Source organism: Daldinia decipiens, assembly GCF_022478715.1.
Source record: "Daldinia decipiens strain CBS 113046 unplaced genomic scaffold F4813scaffold_5, whole genome shotgun sequence".
NCBI classification, from domain to species: Eukaryota; Fungi; Ascomycota; class Sordariomycetes; order Xylariales; family Hypoxylaceae; genus Daldinia; species Daldinia decipiens.
In genome coordinates, this window is record NW_026054548.1 from 1 (window position 1) to 20142 (window position 20142).

General features: G+C 47.3%; 2 protein-coding genes across 2 annotated transcripts; one reads left to right on the forward strand and one right to left on the reverse strand.

The window, feature by feature from the left end:
• Positions 1–2192: 2192 nt before the first annotated feature.
• On the forward strand, positions 2193–9414 carry F4813DRAFT_399982 (polyketide synthase; the record flags this gene model as incomplete). Its single annotated transcript, XM_049248220.1, has 3 exons — positions 2193–2388; positions 2442–8503; positions 8560–9414. The coding sequence occupies 3 exons, from the start codon at positions 2193–2195 to the stop codon at positions 9412–9414; spliced, it is 7113 nt and encodes a 2370-aa protein (XP_049102623.1).
• A 3989-nt stretch (positions 9415–13403) lies between these two features.
• On the reverse strand, positions 13404–15887 carry F4813DRAFT_399983 (fungal-specific transcription factor domain-containing protein; the record flags this gene model as incomplete). Its single annotated transcript, XM_049248221.1, has 3 exons — positions 13404–14278; positions 14435–14635; positions 14694–15887. 3 exons carry the CDS (start codon positions 15885–15887, stop codon positions 13739–13741), a joined length of 1935 nt encoding a protein of 644 aa, XP_049102624.1. The 3' UTR covers positions 13404–13738.
• Between the last annotated feature and the right edge of the window lie 4255 nt (positions 15888–20142).

Sequence of the window (20142 nt, forward strand, 5' to 3'; positions counted from 1 at the left end):
TCCTTTTCATCATCAGTTTCATCATCTAAAAGTCCTTGATATCAGGTCTAATAGGGCTTGATCCAAGGCCAAGACGTCTAAGTCTTGTTCATTATCATCGAAGATGCCCCTCTTATAAGTTGAAGATTTGAATTTTAAATAAGAATAAACAATGCCTGAATAAATGCCTAGGTACCTTATAGATATAATTGCAATATTACCCTAGCTTTTAAGAGTAAACAAGGAATGAGATAGTGAGAAGAGTTTTTATGAATCTTAAGCTAGGTATTCATTTTATACATACAGTAATATATTTCGTTTAGTTTTACCTATCTGATTGATGTTAATGTAGAGCTGATGTAGAGTAAGAATTGGGTTTATTTCCTTAGGTACTTTTGCATATTTGGTTGATTGTTTGGTTTGTATGGGAAGCGGCCGTCTCGACCGGGCAAATGGTATCATTGGTTATACTGTGCGCATATGGTGCGGCCACAACGACCGATGAAGACTCATGATTGGCTAGGCTTATCTACAAGAGACATCGGAAACGACCAGCCTTCCCGAGTAGTTATGGCGATATTTAATTCAACTATTGCAATACGATAACTCTGACGCATGCTTTACGGCTTGAAAATAAACTACTGAACCACTTATCTAATGCAATGCTCTAATAAATTGTAACAGTGCGACTTAGGAATCAAGTCCTCAGTCCAGTCCTGTAGATGATTTGGTTTGGTTATTCAAAAAGCCTTGAAGAGGGAGATGAAGCTCAAGTTATTCTTTTAAACATTACCTTAGGTACACTTACATGGCTATAATTTGCTAAATATGGAAATATCTTGGCAAGATAGTTTTCTCTATTACCAAGTCTAATAAATTTCACAAACCTAGCAAAATATACCCTACTCACACAAGAAAGTATAAGACTCATTCATACCTCTCATATTAACGTATCTAATTTTACATAACTGTCACATATTACATATCACGCGCGTGGGTTCGAGAATCTCTATCCTTTTCCCCGGAAAGTCACGCCATCCTGTCATACATATGCTACTCGGGAACCCTGAATAACATCGTTTCTTAAACCAGGACCAATCGGTTCTTCTGCGTCCCTGGTTTGGGTGATCAAGGGCCTATGTAACGCATACAAGGATGTCACTTGTCTGTCACTAGCGACGATCTCTCTGCTTGCGGGATCGGAGATTTCATCGAAACCCTATCGTGACTTCGTCGGAGGCTGGGTCTCATCGCTACACAAACGTAAGCCACCCTAGACGATCCCGCTGTAACGTATGTCTGTGGCAATGTACGCCGAACAAAGTATCCTAGAATCTAGACCCAATATAGCATATGCTATTCGGAGATCTAGCAGCAAAGCAGAGAGAAGTTCGTACTCGATGAAGAGATGCCCAAAAGGGGACATATCCAAAAGGAGGTACATTGAAAAATGACTCGTATTGTAGTTGAAATTGGGTCACGCGGCTTTTGCTATCTATCTAGTGTTCCTAAGCCATACGCTTAGCGACAAGGAGGCAAAAAAGAAAAGAAAGAATTCGGGATTGAAAGCTATCCAACAATATGTTGCCAGGGCTCGCCGGTCTTGGTGGGTGCATAAGCCACAAATGTGACGGTGAAATATTATCGTACTAATTCTCGAAGAGTATAATTGTAAGTACCCAAGTTAATAGATCTACCAGGCCCCATGCAATTGCATTAGCTGCAACTGATTGCCGTGACGAGTGGATTAACCTGGTTCGTGTTTAAGATCCTCTTAGACACACTATCCTTCATTATAGTCTATCATAAGCAAATCTGGTCGTCCGCCTCCGTCGGCCGTGCGGTGCCAACGGACCAACGCCATGCATAAAGTTATGTGGTATTTCGAGGATGTTGCAGTTTATCGTCTCATCCATCTGCAGTAAGACGGGAAGTAGACCCTACTTTTCTACTTGTGCTGGATGAGACGGAGGTATCAAACCCTGTTCGGCATCGCGGCGGACCAACCCAGACACGGCCGCAGGACAAACCGCTGATAGAGACCGTCGATAGACTCTTTGCTGGCTTTGGATTATATTTAAATATTAGCCTCGCAAACCCTCTGGTCCTGTTCTTGTTTCTTGTTTCATTGTGCTCATAGTGAATTAAGCAAGCAAGTCTTTTGATTCGCTACTCCTTGATCCGAAGACGAAATCCACAGTCAAACCATCAAGATGCCTCACTTCAAAGAAAGTTCCTCGTCGAGTGCGTCGGATGTCGAGCTCGAATTCGAGCTTGGCTACAATGTCCAAGCCTCCAATGCGCAAGGCATAGTCGACGACGAGGCATATGCAGGTGCTGGATTCTTTGAAGGATCATCTGAGGCGCCTCTAAGCCAGCAGTTGGAGCCCATCGCTGTAATTGGAATGGGTACGTCTCCTTTATGATTTAAAAAGCAAAATAATCACTAACACACGTTGTAGGCTGCCGTCTGCCTGGAGACGTCGGATCACCAGCGGAGTTTTGGAAGATGATGATGAACAAGCAAACTGGACAGACTCCTTCCGTCCCGCCTACGAGATTCAACATCGGCGCCCACCACCACCAGAACAATGACCGTCCCGGAAGCTTCAGTGCCCTCGGAGGTTATTTCCTTAACGAATCTCTTCTGGAGTTTGACCCTAGCTTCTTCGGAATCACCCCGGTGGAAGCTATGTGGATGGACCCTCAGCAGCGGAAGTGTCTGGAGGTTGTTTACGAGACGATCGAGTCTTCTGGTATTCCCCTGGATAAGTTGGCTGGTACCAACACTGCCTGCTTCATGGCTACATTCACGGCAGACTACCAGCAAATGCAGTTTAAGGAGCACTCTTTCCGCCACAGTCTTTCAGCAACAGGTGTAGACCCTGGTATTCTCAGTAACAGAATCAGTCACGTCTTCAACCTCAGGGGCCCGAGTATCGTTGTCAACACCGCTTGCTCATCATCTGTTTATGCAGTCCATAACGCATGCAATGCGCTACGCAGCAAGGAATGCGGCGCAGCCATCGTCGGTGGTAGCAACTTAGTTCTCACAGTAGACCAGCACATGAACACTGCTAAGCTTGGTGTGCTGTCTCCTACCTCTACTTGTCACACGTTCAACAGTTACGCAAACGGCTATGGCCGTGCCGAAGCCGTCGGTGCTGTGTTCCTAAAGCGACTTTCAGACGCCATTAAGGATGGCGACGCGATCCGAGGTGTGATCAGGTCCAGCGCGACCAACAGCAACGGCAGAGTCGAAGGTGTCGGTATCACATATGCCGGCTACGGAGGTCAAAGGGCAGTCATCACGCACGCCTACAAGCGAGGTGGTGACCTGGACCCTCGTCTTACCGGCTACTTCGAGTGCCACGGTACGGGTACCGCCGTCGGTGACCCGATCGAGGTCAACGCTCTCGCTGATGCTATGAACTACGACCGCACTCCTGCCGACGGTCCTCTACGCATCGGCGCTGTTAAGACTAACATCGGCCACAGTGAGGCAGCTAGCGGGCTATCTGCTGTCATCAAGGCCATCCTAGCCGTGGAACGAGGAATCGTTCCCCCTACACGAGGAGTAACGGACCTCAACCCTAAGATTGACTGGACGGGCAAGCAAGTCGCAGTTGTGACAGACCCGATGCCATTCCCCAAGGAACTCCCTGTTCAGAGAGTCAGTGTCAACTCTTTCGGATATGGTGGCACAAACGCGCATATCATCGTCGAGAGTTCTAGGAGCCTCCTTACGCAACCTCAGACTTACAAGTTTAACTCCGAGGAGCAGAAGAACAAGAGGAAGTCCGGCAGGGGCCGATTCAACAAGAACAGGCCTCACCTGCTTGTCTACTCTGCCCATGATAAGTCTGCATTGAAGAGGAACATCGCGGCTCACGGAAAGGTGGCCGCCGACTACGACTTAATCGATCTCTCCTACACGCTGGCCAACCGCCGTACTCACTTCTCTAGCAGGGGTTTCGCAGTCACGAGCCTCGCTACCTTAAGCAAGGCTTTCCAGTCTGAAGAAGACTGGAAGTTTGCCGAGAAGAAGAACCCCAGCGGCAAGGAACGAAAGATCGGCTTCGCTTTCACCGGACAGGGCGCCCAATGGGCAAGGATGGGTGCTGGTCTCATGTCTTACTACCCTACCTTCCTCAAGACCATCCAACAACTCGACGCCGCTCTTGATGACCTCAGCGATGCCCCCAACTGGACTCTTGAAGACGTTCTCCTAGAGCCCGAAGCTACTTCCCGCGTTGGCGAGGCTGAATTCTCTCAGCCCCTATGCACTGCTGTTCAAATTGGTCTAGTTCAGCTGCTACGACTCTGGGGAATCAAGCCCTCCGTCACCTGTGGTCACTCATCCGGTGAGATTGGTGCAGCTTATGCTGCAGGCTTCCTCACTGCTACCGAAGCTATTGTCTTGGCTTACTACCGTGGAAAGGTTGTTGGAAACATCAACACGAACGGTGCCATGGCTGCCGTTGGCCTCGGTGCTGAGGACGTTACCCCATACCTCGCTGGTTACGATGACGTTGTCATTGGATGCCACAACTCGCCTTCCGGTGTCACCCTCAGTGGTAACGCCGAATCCTTGAAGAAGCTTCAGGAGACCTTCAACGAGAAGGGTGTGTTCTGTAGGCTGGTCAAGACTGGTGGCAAGGCTTACCATTCATACCACATGCGACCCGCTGCCGACAAATACGAGGCACTCGTGCGGGGCTCTGGAATTGATATCCGTGCTAAGAACCGCCCCGTGCTGGAGAAGGCGACGATGGTCTCGTCCGTGACCAACAAGGTGCTTCCTGAGGACTCCGTCCTGGATGAGACTTACTGGAGCGCCAACTTGCTCAACCCCGTTTTGTTCAACCAAGCCGTCCAGACCATTGGTACCACCCCTGAATTCTCCGATATCACTCTGATTGAGGTTGGACCTCACTCCGCTCTCTCTGGTCCGATTAAGCAGATCAAGTCCGAGCTCAAGCTTGAGAAATTCCAGTATCTACCTACCTTGATCCGAGGCCAAGACTGTGCCACCTCCGTCCTGAAACTAGCTGGTGAGCTCTTCCTTGCAGACTACTCGATTGACCTGGCGAGAGCTACTTCGGTCGAGGAGATGAGCCCCAGCGGAAAGATCCGCGCCCGCAGCGGAGACTACATCGTGGACTTACCCCCTTACCAGTGGGACAAGTCTAAGAAGTTCATTGCCCAATCGCGTGAGAGCAGGGAGCACCGAGGACAGAAATACATGCGCCACGATGTACTTGGAGAGTTGGTCATCGGTAACTCCCCGGCCGAGCCGACCTGGAGAAACATTCTCCGCATCAAGGATGTACCTTGGCTCCAGGATCACAGCTTGGGTGGCGAGGCCGTGTTCCCTGCTGCTGGCTATCTCGCAATGGCTATGGAAGCCATCACGCAGCTCGATGAGCAATCGGAGACCCCCTCTGAAATCGAGGGCTACGTGCTTAGAGATGTGTTGATTCAGCAGGCACTTGTCACCCCTGACGACGACAACGGTATCGAGGTCTTCCTAAACATGCGCCCGTCAGCCCACAGTGGTGAAAACCAGAAGAAGTGGTGGGATTTCAACGTCTGCTCGGTTACTGAGGCTGGTTTCCAGAAGAACCACATGCGCGGAAGAATCGCCATCAACGCTCGCGACTCTAGGGCTAAGGCTTGGCCAGTCCCGAACTTGCCCCAATCAGCAACCGGCAAGTCCTGGAACCGTGCTCTCAGGACCGTTGGGTTCGACTATGGCCCAGCTTTCCAGGAGACCGACAGCGTCACCTTCGATGCCAAGTCGTACGCCACGCAAGCCACGGTTGCTTTCAGGAACACGGTCGAGAGCATGGTCGGCGAGTCCCGCTATGTTCTCCACCCAGCTTCGATCGACTTGTGCCTTCAACTCTTCATTATTGCTTTCTGGGGCGGTAGCACTAACGCCATCAAATTCGGTGTTGTCCCGGTTCAGGCAGAGGAGATCGCGATCTGGAAGCCCACCGAAGCTCAGCTTGCTGATGGCAAGGGTAAGGCATTTACCTGGGTCGACACCCGTGGTCCTCGCTCAGTGAAGGCCCACAACCAATTGGTAACCAACGATGGTCAAGTCTTGGTAGAAATTAATAACATGCAATGTATCGGCTACGAAGCCGCACGACCCCAGCTTGCCGAAGAACCCGCCAAGCCCCAGCCATACGGACGCACACTGTCCAAGCCGGATGTTGACTTCCTGAGCGGAACCCAGAAGCTTAGCGTGGCCGAATTCGTCGATCTCGCCGAGTTCAAGAAGCCCGGTCTTAAGGTTGCTTCGCTGGACTCTGCGGAAGCCGAGTCGCTTGCGAAGACTGTCCCTGCTTTGGATATTACTATTACCTACGACGTGCCCGATGAAGAATACGCCGTGCCTCCCGAGCTAGCAAGCTCTAAGAACGTCAAGTTCCAGAAGCTCGAGTCTGCTGCCGCGGGCTCCTTCGATCTAATTGTTGCCAACGTCGCATCCGCTGATGCGCTAACCAAGATTCGCCAATTGTTGACTGAGGGAGGCGAGGCCGTTGTTAAGTCAGCAGCAACTCCTCTAGACGAGGCAAGCTTGAAGAGTGCCGGGTTCTCTGGAGTGAAGGTCACGCTTGAGAACGGTGCCGTGGTTGTACCCGCCACCAGCTCCGACGAGGCGACCGCTGAGGAGACGAAGCCTTCTACCTCCAACAAGGTGCAACTCATCTACCGAAACAGCATCTCACCTGCCTTCTCGGAGTTGGCCAAGAGCCTCGAAGGCAAGGGCAATGTGGTCGAATCGATCCAACTTGGTGCCCCGACTTCGCCTGAAGCTACTATTCTCATTCTTGCCGACCTTGAAGGACCCTTCCTAGCTACAATCACCGAGAAGGAATTCCTCGACTTGCAGGCAATTCTTGCCGAAGCTACCAAGGTCTTGTGGGTGACTCGTGGTGGTATCCTGAAGGGTGAGAACCCTTACTATGCCATGGCTAGCGGTCTTCTCCGCTCTCTTCGCTCTGAGCAGATCAAGTTGAACGCCTCCTTGTTAGACTTCGAGGGCGAGGTTCCTCTCACTGAGTTTGTGAGCTTGACCACTTCCCTTGCTACCAAGCAGATCAATGGCGAGGCCCTTGAGACCGAATACTACGTCTCGGACGGAAAGGTCAACATCAACCGCTTGATTCCGGATGAGCGCCTCAACGAGATTCACGCACATGACGAGGACGATCTTTTGGACGCTTCATTTGACCCTGCAAAGAGACTTGTAGGAAAGGTACGTAGCGGTGTAGTCATCTTCGAGTCCGAAGAGGAGGCCGCACTAAGCCCCGAGGAGATCGAAATCCAAGTCGTAGCCACCGGCCTGAACAAGGAAGACATTGCCGTCATTCAGGGAACTGAGACTACTAGCGACATCAGCCACGAGATTGCTGGTCTTGTTACCAGAATCGGCTCTGGTGTTAAGGATTTCGCTGTCGACGACCGTGTCGTCAGCTTCACCTCCAGCGAATTCGCGACCTTCCAGCGCGTCAACCAGAGCTTGGCCAAGAAGCTCAACCCCGACGAATCATTCTCTACTTTCGCCAGCCTCCCCATTTCCTTCGGCGCCGCCTTGTATGGCCTCCGAAACCTCGCACATGTAGAAAAGGGAGAGTCGGTCCTTGTCCTTCCCGGCTCCGGACTCATCACTGCACCGGTCGTCCAGGTTTCTAAGGCTCTTGGTGCCATACCTTTCGTAGCTGCGCGCAACCCTGCTGAAGCCGAGTTCATCACCAAGCAGCTCGGTCTACCATCTAGCCAGGTTGTTGAGTGGTCTACTACGTGGCTAGAGCAGAACAAGCCTGATGTCGTATTCTCATCCGACTCCGTCGAGGCTACAGTCGCACAGGAAGCTTGGAGGCACTTGCCCGCATTCTCCCGATTCGTGAACCGTGCTAACGCCGAGGCTGCCTTCTCTAACGTTCTAGACATCGTCCCCGCCACCCGTGGTGCAAGCTACTTTGCATTCGACACTATTAACCTGTTCAAGAAGCCAAGTCTGTTGGCCGGACTGCTTGACCAAACTATCAAGCTCTTCCGCGAGGGATCTATCTCTGCCCTGCCCATTACCGTCAAGAACATCACCGAACTTAATGAGAGCATCTCGGCCTTCTCGGATGACCTTCAGAGTTCTAAGACAGTCATCCTTAACGAGCCTTCAAGTGGCACATTGAAACTTGTGCCATCTCGCCCCCATGCTCACCTCCGATCAGATGCTACATACCTCCTAGTCGGATGTCTCGGTGGTCTAGGTCGCAGTCTCACGTCGTGGATGTTGAAGAGGGGTGCACAGAACTTTGCCTTCTTGTCACGATCAGGCACGGACTCTCGCCAGGCTGCTACTCTTGTTGACAGCCTCCAAGCCGCCGGCGCCAACGTACAGGTATTCAGGGGCGATGCTAGTATCAAGGAAGACGTGGAGAAGGCCGTCAGCTCTATCCCTGCTGACCGCCCGATTCGCGGTGTTATCAACGCTGCCATGGTGTTGCGAGTAAGTCACTTTCTATCACTACTTGAGATTTTATCACTAACATATCTACCTTTTAGGATGGCATGTTCCACAACTTGACCTACGATAGCTGGGTAACCTCCGTCAAGCCCAAGGTTCTCGGAAGCTCCAACTTGCACGAGGTGACAAAGGACCTTGACCTAGACTTCTTCATCATGACCAGTTCAGTATCCGGTACCCTAGGTACCCCTGGTCAGAGCAACTATGCTGCCGGTAACGCCTACATGGATACCCTTGCCCGTCTTCGACACACTCAAGGCAAGCGTGCCGCTGCCATCGTCCTCCCTATGATTCTCGGTGTTGGTGTCGTTGCTGAGAATGCCGCCCTTGAGGACTCCCTCAAGCGCAAGGGTATGTACGGCGTCGACGAGGATGGTCTCCTTGACTCGTTTGAGGTCGCCATTATCGAGCAGGGCAACCCTGAAGCTGTTGACTTCGACCATGTAGTTGTCGGACTTGACCCATCGCTTCTCGCCAAGGCCAAGTCTGAAGCCGAAGGTGATGTCGATGTCTTCTGGGCTGTTGACCCCCGATTCTCCACTCTGCTACATGCAATGGAGTCTGGAAGCAAGGGTGACGTTGGTGGAGGAGCAGATTCTATCCTTGCCAGAGTTAAGAACGCAGCATCCCCCGCAGAGGCTGTTGCTGCCGTCGAGGAACACTTCATTGCTAAGCTTTCGCGTGTTCTCATGCTTGACTTGGAGGACTTTGAAGGCGAAGGCCGATCCGTCGCCAGCTTCGGTATCGACAGTATGATTGGTGCCGAGCTGAGGAACTGGATCTTCAAGGAGCTTGGCCTTGACATTGCTTTCCAGCAACTGTTGGGGCCGTCACTCACCATCAAGGGCTTTGCTCAGCTGGTGGTTGCAAACCAGGGAATCCAGATTGAGTGAATTTCAGATCTTACTCATTCCTTTCCACAATACAAAGAAGAAAATAGAAAAGGATAGATTAGGTTTCTATTTGTTTTACCAATTCTGTATATAGAACTCTACTGGGTGTCATGAGTATGATTTACTTAGAAGATTAGAGTGTTAAGATAGCCAGATCAATACATGATCGCAACAAGAATCAGAAAATCTTTCGTATATCAATCGGTGATACTATCATCATGTTTACTACACCATGGCTATGAAAGTACCTGTTATCTCTTCACACGCTTAATTATCTTTAAATAAAAAACAAACTTGTAATAACTACCGGCAACAATCTCGCCAACTTTACTCTGTTTAAGCTATGGTATTTACCGTAGCCATTAGTTAGACTTGAATAATGAAAAATCAAAATATGTACCTAATCAAAATGTTATTCGATTTGGTTGGTCCGTTATTGCTGACAGGCTTTTCATACACCTTGCATTATCCATATCTTAGGTACACACGGGAGACTGATAATATTACAAAACGATCTGCAACTTACATTCGAAGGATCGTGACTGCAAGTATGATTCTTAGTGCTCCAAAACAAAGTTACCAATAGCATTTGCCAGAAGACTTCCACGGGGTGTTTAGATTCAAATTTGTTATAGATGGTTAGGAGCCTTCTCCGGACCAATCAGAGGTATCTGAACAAAGCGGTTGCATATGTGTATTCTAGGTATTTGTACTGTCTACGCAAGCTCGCCGCACCCTAACAGGTGCTGCGCTTTAATTAAGCGTTAATCCTTGGAATAGGGATTGATCCGAAATACTTTCGAATAGAAGGGCTTCCTATATATCTTAAAGGTATTTTCTAACTTTCATCCATTTTCACATTATTTTCAGAGTTTCTTTTCCTTTTTAAGATTTTAATAAACGTGGAAATAGCTTCTCATTTGCTCCAACCCTTATAACGCTATCCCCAATCCAGAAATCAACTCTTAATTAAAGCGTAGTATCCGTTAGGGTAGGTATGGCGAGCTTGCGTAGACAGTACAAGTACCTAGGTAATCATCATCATTATTACTATTAACAATTACAGGTATTATGCCAAACCTGAGTCTATTTCTCTACAGAATCAAGTGATAATGAGTTACCAGTGCTGCGATTACAAGGACAAACGTCTCCAAAGGATTACGCCTAAAAGGATTAAATAAATTGTATGGAAGAAAAAGCTGTTGCGACGGCAAATTCATTACTATCACGGGAGATCAATACCGAACGTTCGCCGATCAATATATTAGTTTCGGGAACGCTGGGCCGCTGGCCGTATCCGACCGAAGACCGGCCCCCTTTCCCATTGCCTCCCTTCAGAATGCGGGACTAAGTCAAACAATAGTGGCTTTCCAAGCGTTTCCAATCGGGGAGGGCGGCCATTCCGGTACAAAACTCGATCAACACACGGGGGTGCCATGCCAGCACCGGTCTTAACATATGCCAATAGAGATTTCATTTATTTCATTCAACAAGAACATGGGATATAGGTTGATCTAGTTCGTGAGAACCGCTTTCAAAAGTAATCATGTTAGTTAGTTTTTTCTAGATGAAATTGTTTATTTTCTTGTAGATCATACCTCCATATAAGCAAGGTTCTTCTTGGGGAGGTTTGAACTGACTGGTTGGCATAGAACAATAATCGTTTATTGACTCCCCTTATCAACTCGACACACTGATCTCAATACACCTATATTATCTAGGTGGGGATGTTTCGTCGTCGTGGGCAGCGTGTCTGATTGATTAGGCGGCATGGCGCGCGCGATCGCTCTTGGAGAGTGATTTACGCGAAATTCCTAGTCTAAAGAAGTCTTTCTCCAAGAGAAGCTCGACAAGTTGTTTCGTTGCTTATACGAAGAGGTCGAGATACCAAGAAATCAAGAAATCAAGAAACCAAGAAACCAAGAAACCAAGAAACCAGATGGTGAGACCGCGCGTCGATTATCCATCCCCCTCATACTGGCCGTATTATGACAACACACAAATTTTTAGGGGTATGAATTTGACTTCAGATAACTCTAACCAAAGGTTGAAAAACTTGCAATCTTGGCCGTCATCCTCTAACCTAGTGCTCTACATACATACCTAACATAGTGTAGGATGTCAGGATGCGTAGGATGAAAAGAGAACTCGGTTACGAGACCCTCTTTTAACCCCCGCCACCCCACTTAGTGGGTATATAGCTCCAGTGGGACAATGGGAAGGCCTGTGGGGAGCTCTACCTTGGCTAGTAAGGCTATGGAAACAAGGCCAGAAGATGCAGAAGATGGGTCTTAAAATGGGCACTCCGACGCGGCACGGGACGGCTCGCCCTGCAGGTACATTTGTACGATTAAAAATGACACTTGCCGTTTTCACGCCTCGGTTTAAAGCAATACGAAAAATGTTTATTTCATATAAAAATTAATTTTCAACTTGAAAGATTGTTATGCATTATCGTAAAAATAAAAATAAAACAGGTTATAATATTAAAACTATAAATTACTTATAAGATTATAGCTAATTAGTTAATTTTCATAATTATAAGTTACGCATGAAATAAATACTAGTCAAGTAAATTCTCGATATCAATGTAACGCCATTGGTCAACCTCGCGTTCGGCGTTATTTCCTCGTCCTCGGGATTATAAACTAGGTAATCTTTGTAAGCCTGTAGATGCGCAGGCGGCATGGCAGCGTCAAGGGTCTCACTCATACATGCTTGTTCAATTTGCATACATGAAGACGTACGTGAAGAGGCCGCGGAAAACCCATGGAAAGTCTTCGTAATCGTTCAAGGGCATATCCCCCCTCCCTCTGCCCTATCTGTAACTATGTATGGACGTCGAAACGACGGCGCACTCCACCAACATACGCACGGCATATAGCATAGTAGCAACAATTCCGTTGATAGATCTGCAACTTGTTTCGACGGCACCATCTATGCTTATCTGTCCCACATGTCTATTTGTCTATCTGCCGCATATCCAATCCTACGTCATGAGCATCTGCAGGCCACAATCAAATCAACGCGCTCACATTTTGCCAGGGCAACTTAAAACTGGACTAGGCAAAATATAGGCCACCATGGACTGACTTGCCCAATAGGGAGGTGGATCAGCAATAGCCTCCGTGACATTGTTTACATGGACATGAATGTTTTAGGAACTATTATTCGTACATATACGCACATAGCGTATATCCCTGGGCATGTAATGCAATGCACGTATGTATAAAAGGACGGGGAAACTCGAGAACACGAAAGAGGAAGCAGAATTACATACCCCTGCGACACCGGAGTAGCGGAAACAAACCTTAAGACCGTTAGCGACGACGGCGATACTGCTTAAGGGCTAGATGCTGCTGAGGAAGCGCATTTACTCTCCCTCCCTCTCTTTAATTTTACTATCTTTTATTGCTTCTTATTTCACCACAATACGTGATGTGATGTGGCAGCGTGGTATTATATCCCTTGAGCCCTACCTGGGACAGGCTTCAATATAGCCAGCCATTAAAGACACTCGGGTATTGCATCATATTATATTTATAGCTAAGGCGATAGGCATTTAGATAGGTAAGTACAGGCGTGTAGATACCTAGACACATTGATAGATGCTATAGACCATCACGATGCGATTATACCTATGTACTCTAGCCAGTCGGAAGCCACCGCGCCTCTGACTAAGATGGTTGGGGATCCTCCGCCTGCTGATTAATAGAGACGGTGATTAACACATGATTCATTATTAAGACGTCCTAGATTATATTCAACCTCGGGGTTCCCATTATTACACCATGCTATAGAGCACTAAGAATGTGGCTTGTGATGGGGATAGGATAATCATTGAAGGATTTCTATTCTCCAAGCCTCGTGTATAGTACCTAGCAACCGTATAGATCGCAATTGAGGTAGTCATCTCAGTATAGAGCACGTTATAGCAAATTTAGTTCAGACCAATGATAAATGTTGATTATAGCACGATATAATAGATTAACCGCTTTTCTATTTTTAGCCGCCGCATCTGAGAAGCTCCGGCGACAATCTGTATATGCGCTTGTCTACATAGAAATATGCTGGTCTGGCTAGGGCTTACTTGGGCTTTTCAAACAGCAAAGCCGGTCTAAATTGCATGAAAACCCCTGAGGCAATGTCTCTCTCCTTTCTATGCTTAGCGCTGTATCCGTTATCCATGCTTCTGGCAGAGCGACTTGGCCTTGGCCCAAGTTGGGATGTGAATATCCTATACTCCTTGCTTGCAAAAAATATTACAATGATGACATCACCTGCATATGTAAATACCTATCCTATACCTCGGACAAAAAAAGGGTCATATGTCACTAGGGTCATACCTGCAAGTCTCATCCCACTCTTGTAGCGCCGCCACTATGTTTGTTGTACACTGATGCCAGTATCCATCTGACTCCTCAATATAGTCTAACGCGGCTCTGAGTAATCGTAAAGATGTCACTGCACTGCTCGTACTTTCGCTCTTCAGTTGTGTGGAACCTTTGAGTTCGCGGCTGAGAGCCTTCATAGCCATCACTACAGGCCACGCGAGGAATGTGGCCTGTAGGTTGAAGATATCACGTTCGAGCTGCTGGCAGGGCCAGTTTAGACGCATAGTACTTGCAACCTTGTAGGCGGCAGCAATCGAGCGCTTCTGGCTTTCAGCAGCGGCTAAACCCGGATATCCCTGCTGCTCTACCAACTTGACGGCAACCTCATGGAAAAAGATTTCAGTACCACGTAGATTCATGTAAACGCTGAAGGCTATAGGATCTTCGCGGACTGATTTGGCATTTAGATGCATATGTAACATCATATAGCGCTCTTCTATTGTTCTCACTAGATTGTAGTGACTGTCCCACTGTGAATAGAAGAAAACGTCAGTATTTGCTTCATTGGTTTACGAGGCAATACATAGTGGAATTTGAAAATATAGGCTGCATAGGTATTCAAGGCTTATAAGGAACTGGGATTTAAAGTTCCGATTGTTTGTAGTAAATCCAGCGAAATAACTTACGAAACCATTTCTTGTTGATGCGTACTCTGCCAGTCGTCCATGGTCGAAACACTTAATAGCAAGCTCCATCATCAAAACGCAGCCTGCAAATGATGATAATTCGGTACAAGAATCAGCCGTCAAATCACCCAGATAGGGCATTTTGGTTGGGGTGAACTCGGACGTTAGTAAGCCGGGCGACGGGAGATAGATGCCAAATCCCTAATTCGTATGGTCAGTCGTCGATCCTGATCTTAGTATGAGCTGTGATTTGACATACATCGGCAGCACCCAAGTCACACTCCATCCCAGTACGCACGCGAATGAAGGCCTCAAATATGTATAAGCCCCAGAATGAACGCCTCCGTTCCTCCGCGAGCATGGGGTTGTCCGTGTGCGGGAGGTACAGTCCCATATCCAAGCTTGCATCGTCATGCTTGACATTCTGGTCCATTTGATGTAATCCCATCAATTTCGACATTCTTACCGCGCGTCCCAACGTCAGCCAGGCTCTCGTTAGTTTATGGTCCATGATTTCGAATCTTATGATGAAGATGAGTGCCTGAAATAGGTTGAGATTTGCTGTGCCTCCTTCTGCTGCTTCTCGCTCACATTGCTCGGCATAGTTGCGAGCCATGGTATAGTACGTATTTTGTAAATGATGATATTGCAATGAGATGGTGCAGCCCATTAGAGCCACTGCATAGCTAAGAGCACGGAATGCGTGTGTGTTTCCATTAGTGGAGAGCTCCGCAGTAAAACGTTCTTTGCTCAAAAAAGGCAAATAATAATAAATAAAGTCAAAATAATTTTGATGTAACGCAGCCAAGTCCCATGCCGGTACTTCATCTTCATGGCTGGAAGATGGCATTATTTGAGGCGGGAAGGATATGCTAGGCGGTGTTAGGGCAGCCGGGCTCACGGTAGGCTCGAGGAGTGGGAGCGATAATGTTGTCCAGTCTAACGATAAACCGGAAGTACTTTCAGGATAGTCGTTACAATTGGTGAAAAGGTCCATATCGCTCCCGTCCATAGAAGATAAACTTGTCTCGCACGGGAGACTAATATCCATTTCCATAGCGTTGCTTGGTTGGCTAGTAGATTGTGATATCTCTGTGATAGTGGGATCTATCATAGTAGGTGTTGGCGGTTTTTCGACATGCGGAGGAGTAGGAATTGTATGACTCCTAGGCATGGAAAGGAGTGCTTCGGCCTTGGCTAGTCGGTCCTCAAGCTGTGAAAGTTGTGCTGGCAGATCATCTCGAGTCGAACGCCGCTTGTTATCGTAACCACATCGTAGGCTTAGACGAGTACATCGTCCACATCTAGGTTCGGCGCGATCACATCGAACTTTACGCTCTCTGCAAATCTCGCAAGCTTGACGGCCAGATTGTGTCCCTGTCCCAGCGCTCTCTTTATTACCCCATTGCTGTGGTTTCATGGAGCCTCTCCGCGCTATATTTGCCATCGTCATTGAAAAGGAAACTGTCGGTGCTGTTTTAGAGTTGAACAAGAAAGTAAGGGGAGAGTATAGAGATATAGTTGTATGGAGGTCCAGAGTTCTAGAAGTCTAGATGTATAGAGGCATGGAGATCTAGATGTATATCAATGTATAGAGCTTTGCCAACTACAAGATAGCTACACGATTACCTTATGCATCAAAATTATGTATGGTATTTAAATTAAGCTTAACTGGAAGTTCGCATTTAGCGTCAACCACGATCAATTGCACTACAACCGACATGCAGCCGATGCGTGGTCAGCAAAGCATGCTTGTAGACTAACCCTTTAGGCCGCCAACATGCGTTCAAGGTTGCCAATGTGTTTACTTAGGAGTGCTAGGCAAGAGGAGTACTTTCTACCGGAAGATCAACACTACCTAGATGGGTAAGCTAGTCTCATATCGTTCCCTTCCATGGCTATGTCTGGGTCGCGGGATATGAAACGTATCGTTTTTGAAGCAGATCTCTCCTGCGGATATGATAAGATCCCTTAGAACCTCGATACGCTGACAACGACAGGGGAAGAAATCAGATAAAATTAAGGTTAATATACGTATAGTAGTATACCTAGGTAGGTAGGTATGCATACTATGAGGTATACTCATACGTAAGATAGAGCTCACCAAGGTGGGAATATATATATTCTAATTGGTTCAGACCTCTACCAAAGTCAGATGATCCGCACGCTTAAATGCTTCAAGGGGGTTATAATTTAACTTGCCGAACCGCAAGGCTCTGCCTTTAGTCTATCCTACATGTGGGCTAAGCCCAAAACCCGGTATATGAAGACGAAGGGTCTCGCCACCCTTTTTGCATAAGTATCTACCTACATTCTTAATACATAAAATAATACGCAGCTGTGTAGTCGTGATATGACACTGTTCCGCGTTGAACCCGTAGATAATGTTATCATTATACACTAAAGAAGAGCTAACCAATCAATATAACCGCCATTACATACATGGCCTTCTACGGATTTATTGGTTAAATAACTAGGTCTTTTCTTTTCTTGTTAATAGTCACCGTTATGTCGAAAGAGCTTATAAGTTAATTATATTTAACCCAACGTATTGAACTTACTAGGTTAGGCACTTGGCAGGAGAACCTAGTCAAGAACTTCGTCAGGATCTGGGATGTCGATACCCAGTCTATGTGGATAGGTCCATATGTAACGATAATAGTACATGGGCGGAAGGTGACAAGTGGGTCTATACCTTACGTTCAACGTCCTGCACGATATCAACGGACTAGTGTCGTTATTCACAGATGGCTGGCAAACCACAAGGCCGAAGTTAGATGGCGACTTCAGCAGATGGCATAATGATATGCATAACAGCAACTCTTCGTATCATGTGGCCCCTACCTCTACCCTACCTTTACTCCTTGATCAACTACTCAAACGCAGTTACTGATCGCGTTCATGATCTTTTTAGAAAGATCGCGGCGCCCCCAGCGCTGACCTTAACGGCGGCGAGCATCTTAGGCAGATGAGAGCGCCTAGTATGCTTTTTCGGCGCTTTGGGACTCCCGTCCCGTTAACATTAGGTAGTTAACCCAGCCCAGTGGTAAATACGTAGCTGGCTCTCCGTCCTTCGAGAAAGCCAGCCTAAAGCCTCCTTCTAGCACAGCTACCGGGGTCGAAGCCAGTTGCCACGTTTGTGAGGAGGATTCCGGCCATTGAAGCACCTGGCGCGACGGCTAAGTCATACATGAAGAGGTTAAGTGTAGAATGAAGGTGAATGGATCGGCCAGTTCTTCGGCACAGGGATATCGTGGGCGCAAACTTAATCCGGTTCGAGATGAACAAGATCTTGACGGGGTGGTGTGGAGATTGTGCTCTGTGATAAAGTATGCATACATAGCCGTAACCGAAGCTAGTCAAGGATTATCACCATAGCGCCCGTGGATCTTCTGCACAGCTACATGCTCAACCCCGTAGAACCACATGTTAGGAAGAGGCGGATAGCCAAAGAGGGATCGTTTAGGATTAGGAAAGGATCTTCTCAAGGAGTGGCAAGCCGAGAACAGGCCTGGTATGTTCTTGATATGTAATAAGAGGTCTAGGCTTCGAAGATAGTAACACTGCGGCATCCTATGTATAAGCTGACACGAGGCATGATATCTGATAGCTTTACAACTGCATGATCATTGTTAGAGTTATGGACGGGACGATCCGATTGGATCGGAAGATATTACTCGCACAAAGATTCATTCTATGTATGTATATATAAAGAACCCTTGTTGTATCGTACCTTGTAGCTTACCATTCTGTAGCGGGACATTACGAAAACACCCCCATTTATCTAGCCCTTTTTTAAATAAACAAAAAAGGGAAGAAAAAAAAGGTCCCTCAACCTACTTCACTTATGAATGATCACGGTGTTAATGTACTGTGTTAACATAGTATAGGTACTGCATAGTATAGAACATAAGTACCTACCTAGGTATATGCTTTTTTGGTCGAGTAAATCGTCCTCTCACCCGGCGATGCTAGGGAGGCATGGATGCTTATGTTCCCCATAAAAGTCACAGCCGGGGGGTATAACCTAGACACGTCCAATCAAAACATAATATAAATAAGGTGTATACCCTATAAGGAATCTTCAATCTGTCTTGAGCCAATCGGACTTTTTTGTCTTTTTTTAAGGATTTAGTTATGTGCCTCCCTCGCGCTTCGGGTGATAATGCATCAGTATCTATGTACGCCCAGAGACCTTGCAAGACCTTGCATATCTCATGCCCACAGACAAAAGGTCTCTACTTTTAGGGTAGCAAATCAGGAATGTCGGCACCATTTTATAGGGCATCACATACACGAATTAACCAAGTAATTATCATACCACTTATATGGAAACATTGTTGTCGAAAGAAAGAAGAAAAAAGACCACTTTATATAATTGTTCCTTATACAATCTACTTCAATCCACCCCCAACACTGCCAAGCAAGCAGCTCCTCTCCATGCGCAAAGTCCTTCCCAATATTAGGTACTTACCAGGTTCTTGCTACCCGTAAGCAGCTCATGCATGCAAATTACCCAACAATAATTGGTGCTTATGACCACATTTCCCTGTCAGCATCGAAATGTAAGGAGGCTCACCAAGTCATCGACATTCACGTGGTTCGTTAACTCAGACTCCACTCAAATCCTGATCTAGAAACTGTCTGCAAATATCCGGCTCGCCCCGACATTGGTGTCCAGTATCCTGTAGTTTCCATCTGTCGGGAGTAAATACTGCCAAAGCGTATTTCTTCGGGTAGTAGGAACCGAAACGTACCTAAATGCAGCGAAAATCTTCGATACCTAAGGGTTCATCCCTTGAATCCATCGTTAACGATAGCTTCCTTTCTTGACCCTCACAGTAACCCGTCTTGGTCGTTCCACCGCATCCAAGATCGAGCCACTACGTCCCAACCCGAGATTCGAATAATCATCCCGTCCCGCCTTCTCAGTGACCACTGATTTATATTGCTTATATGGATAGATTCCCTATTATCACGGCATATTTTCACAGCATATCATCACGAGATAAGTCTTACAGCAACAACTCTTACTGAGTTGTATACCTCAAACTTTTTATTTAACTACACAATGCAATGATCATTTAGTGCTGATAGTTTCTTTCGTAAGCATCATAGTAACATGTCGGAAGACCCGGCAGAGATCGCCCAACCTAGCCGAATAAGGGACGGAAATCACAGGTCCTCTTGATTACGAAGGAACAGCATACATGAGGAATCGCTAGGAAAGGGGCGATATCGCTTGTCAGAAAAGGCCTCACGTGACTCGGTTGACAAGAGACCGCTCCTCGATGTTGCCTATGGACGCCCATCAGACGGATTATCTCCTCTGAGATATCGCATAATGTAACCATGGGGAGCCGCTCAGCTTTAAAGCCAAGTTTAATAACTAATAAACCCCCGATTCTCTCAGCACTAGCAACAGCGCATAGGCTCTGATACGCATTTTAAGACGCTGCTACTTGGTCAGCCCCCAGAAAAAGGTGTGCTACGAGATTATTATGCCAGCAGACACGTTTACCGCGATGTGACCGAGCAGTGGAAAGGCAGCCAGGTTCTTTTTTCGCAAGGAATCACGAAACTAACTTAATCCGGACTACTGGCGTATATGCATGTAACTTCTTATCCGGGTATCTCAGCGGCTCACGGCAGATTTCCCAACACCAGCCGTAGCGTCAACGGAACATGCGAAGTACGACGTGGATTAG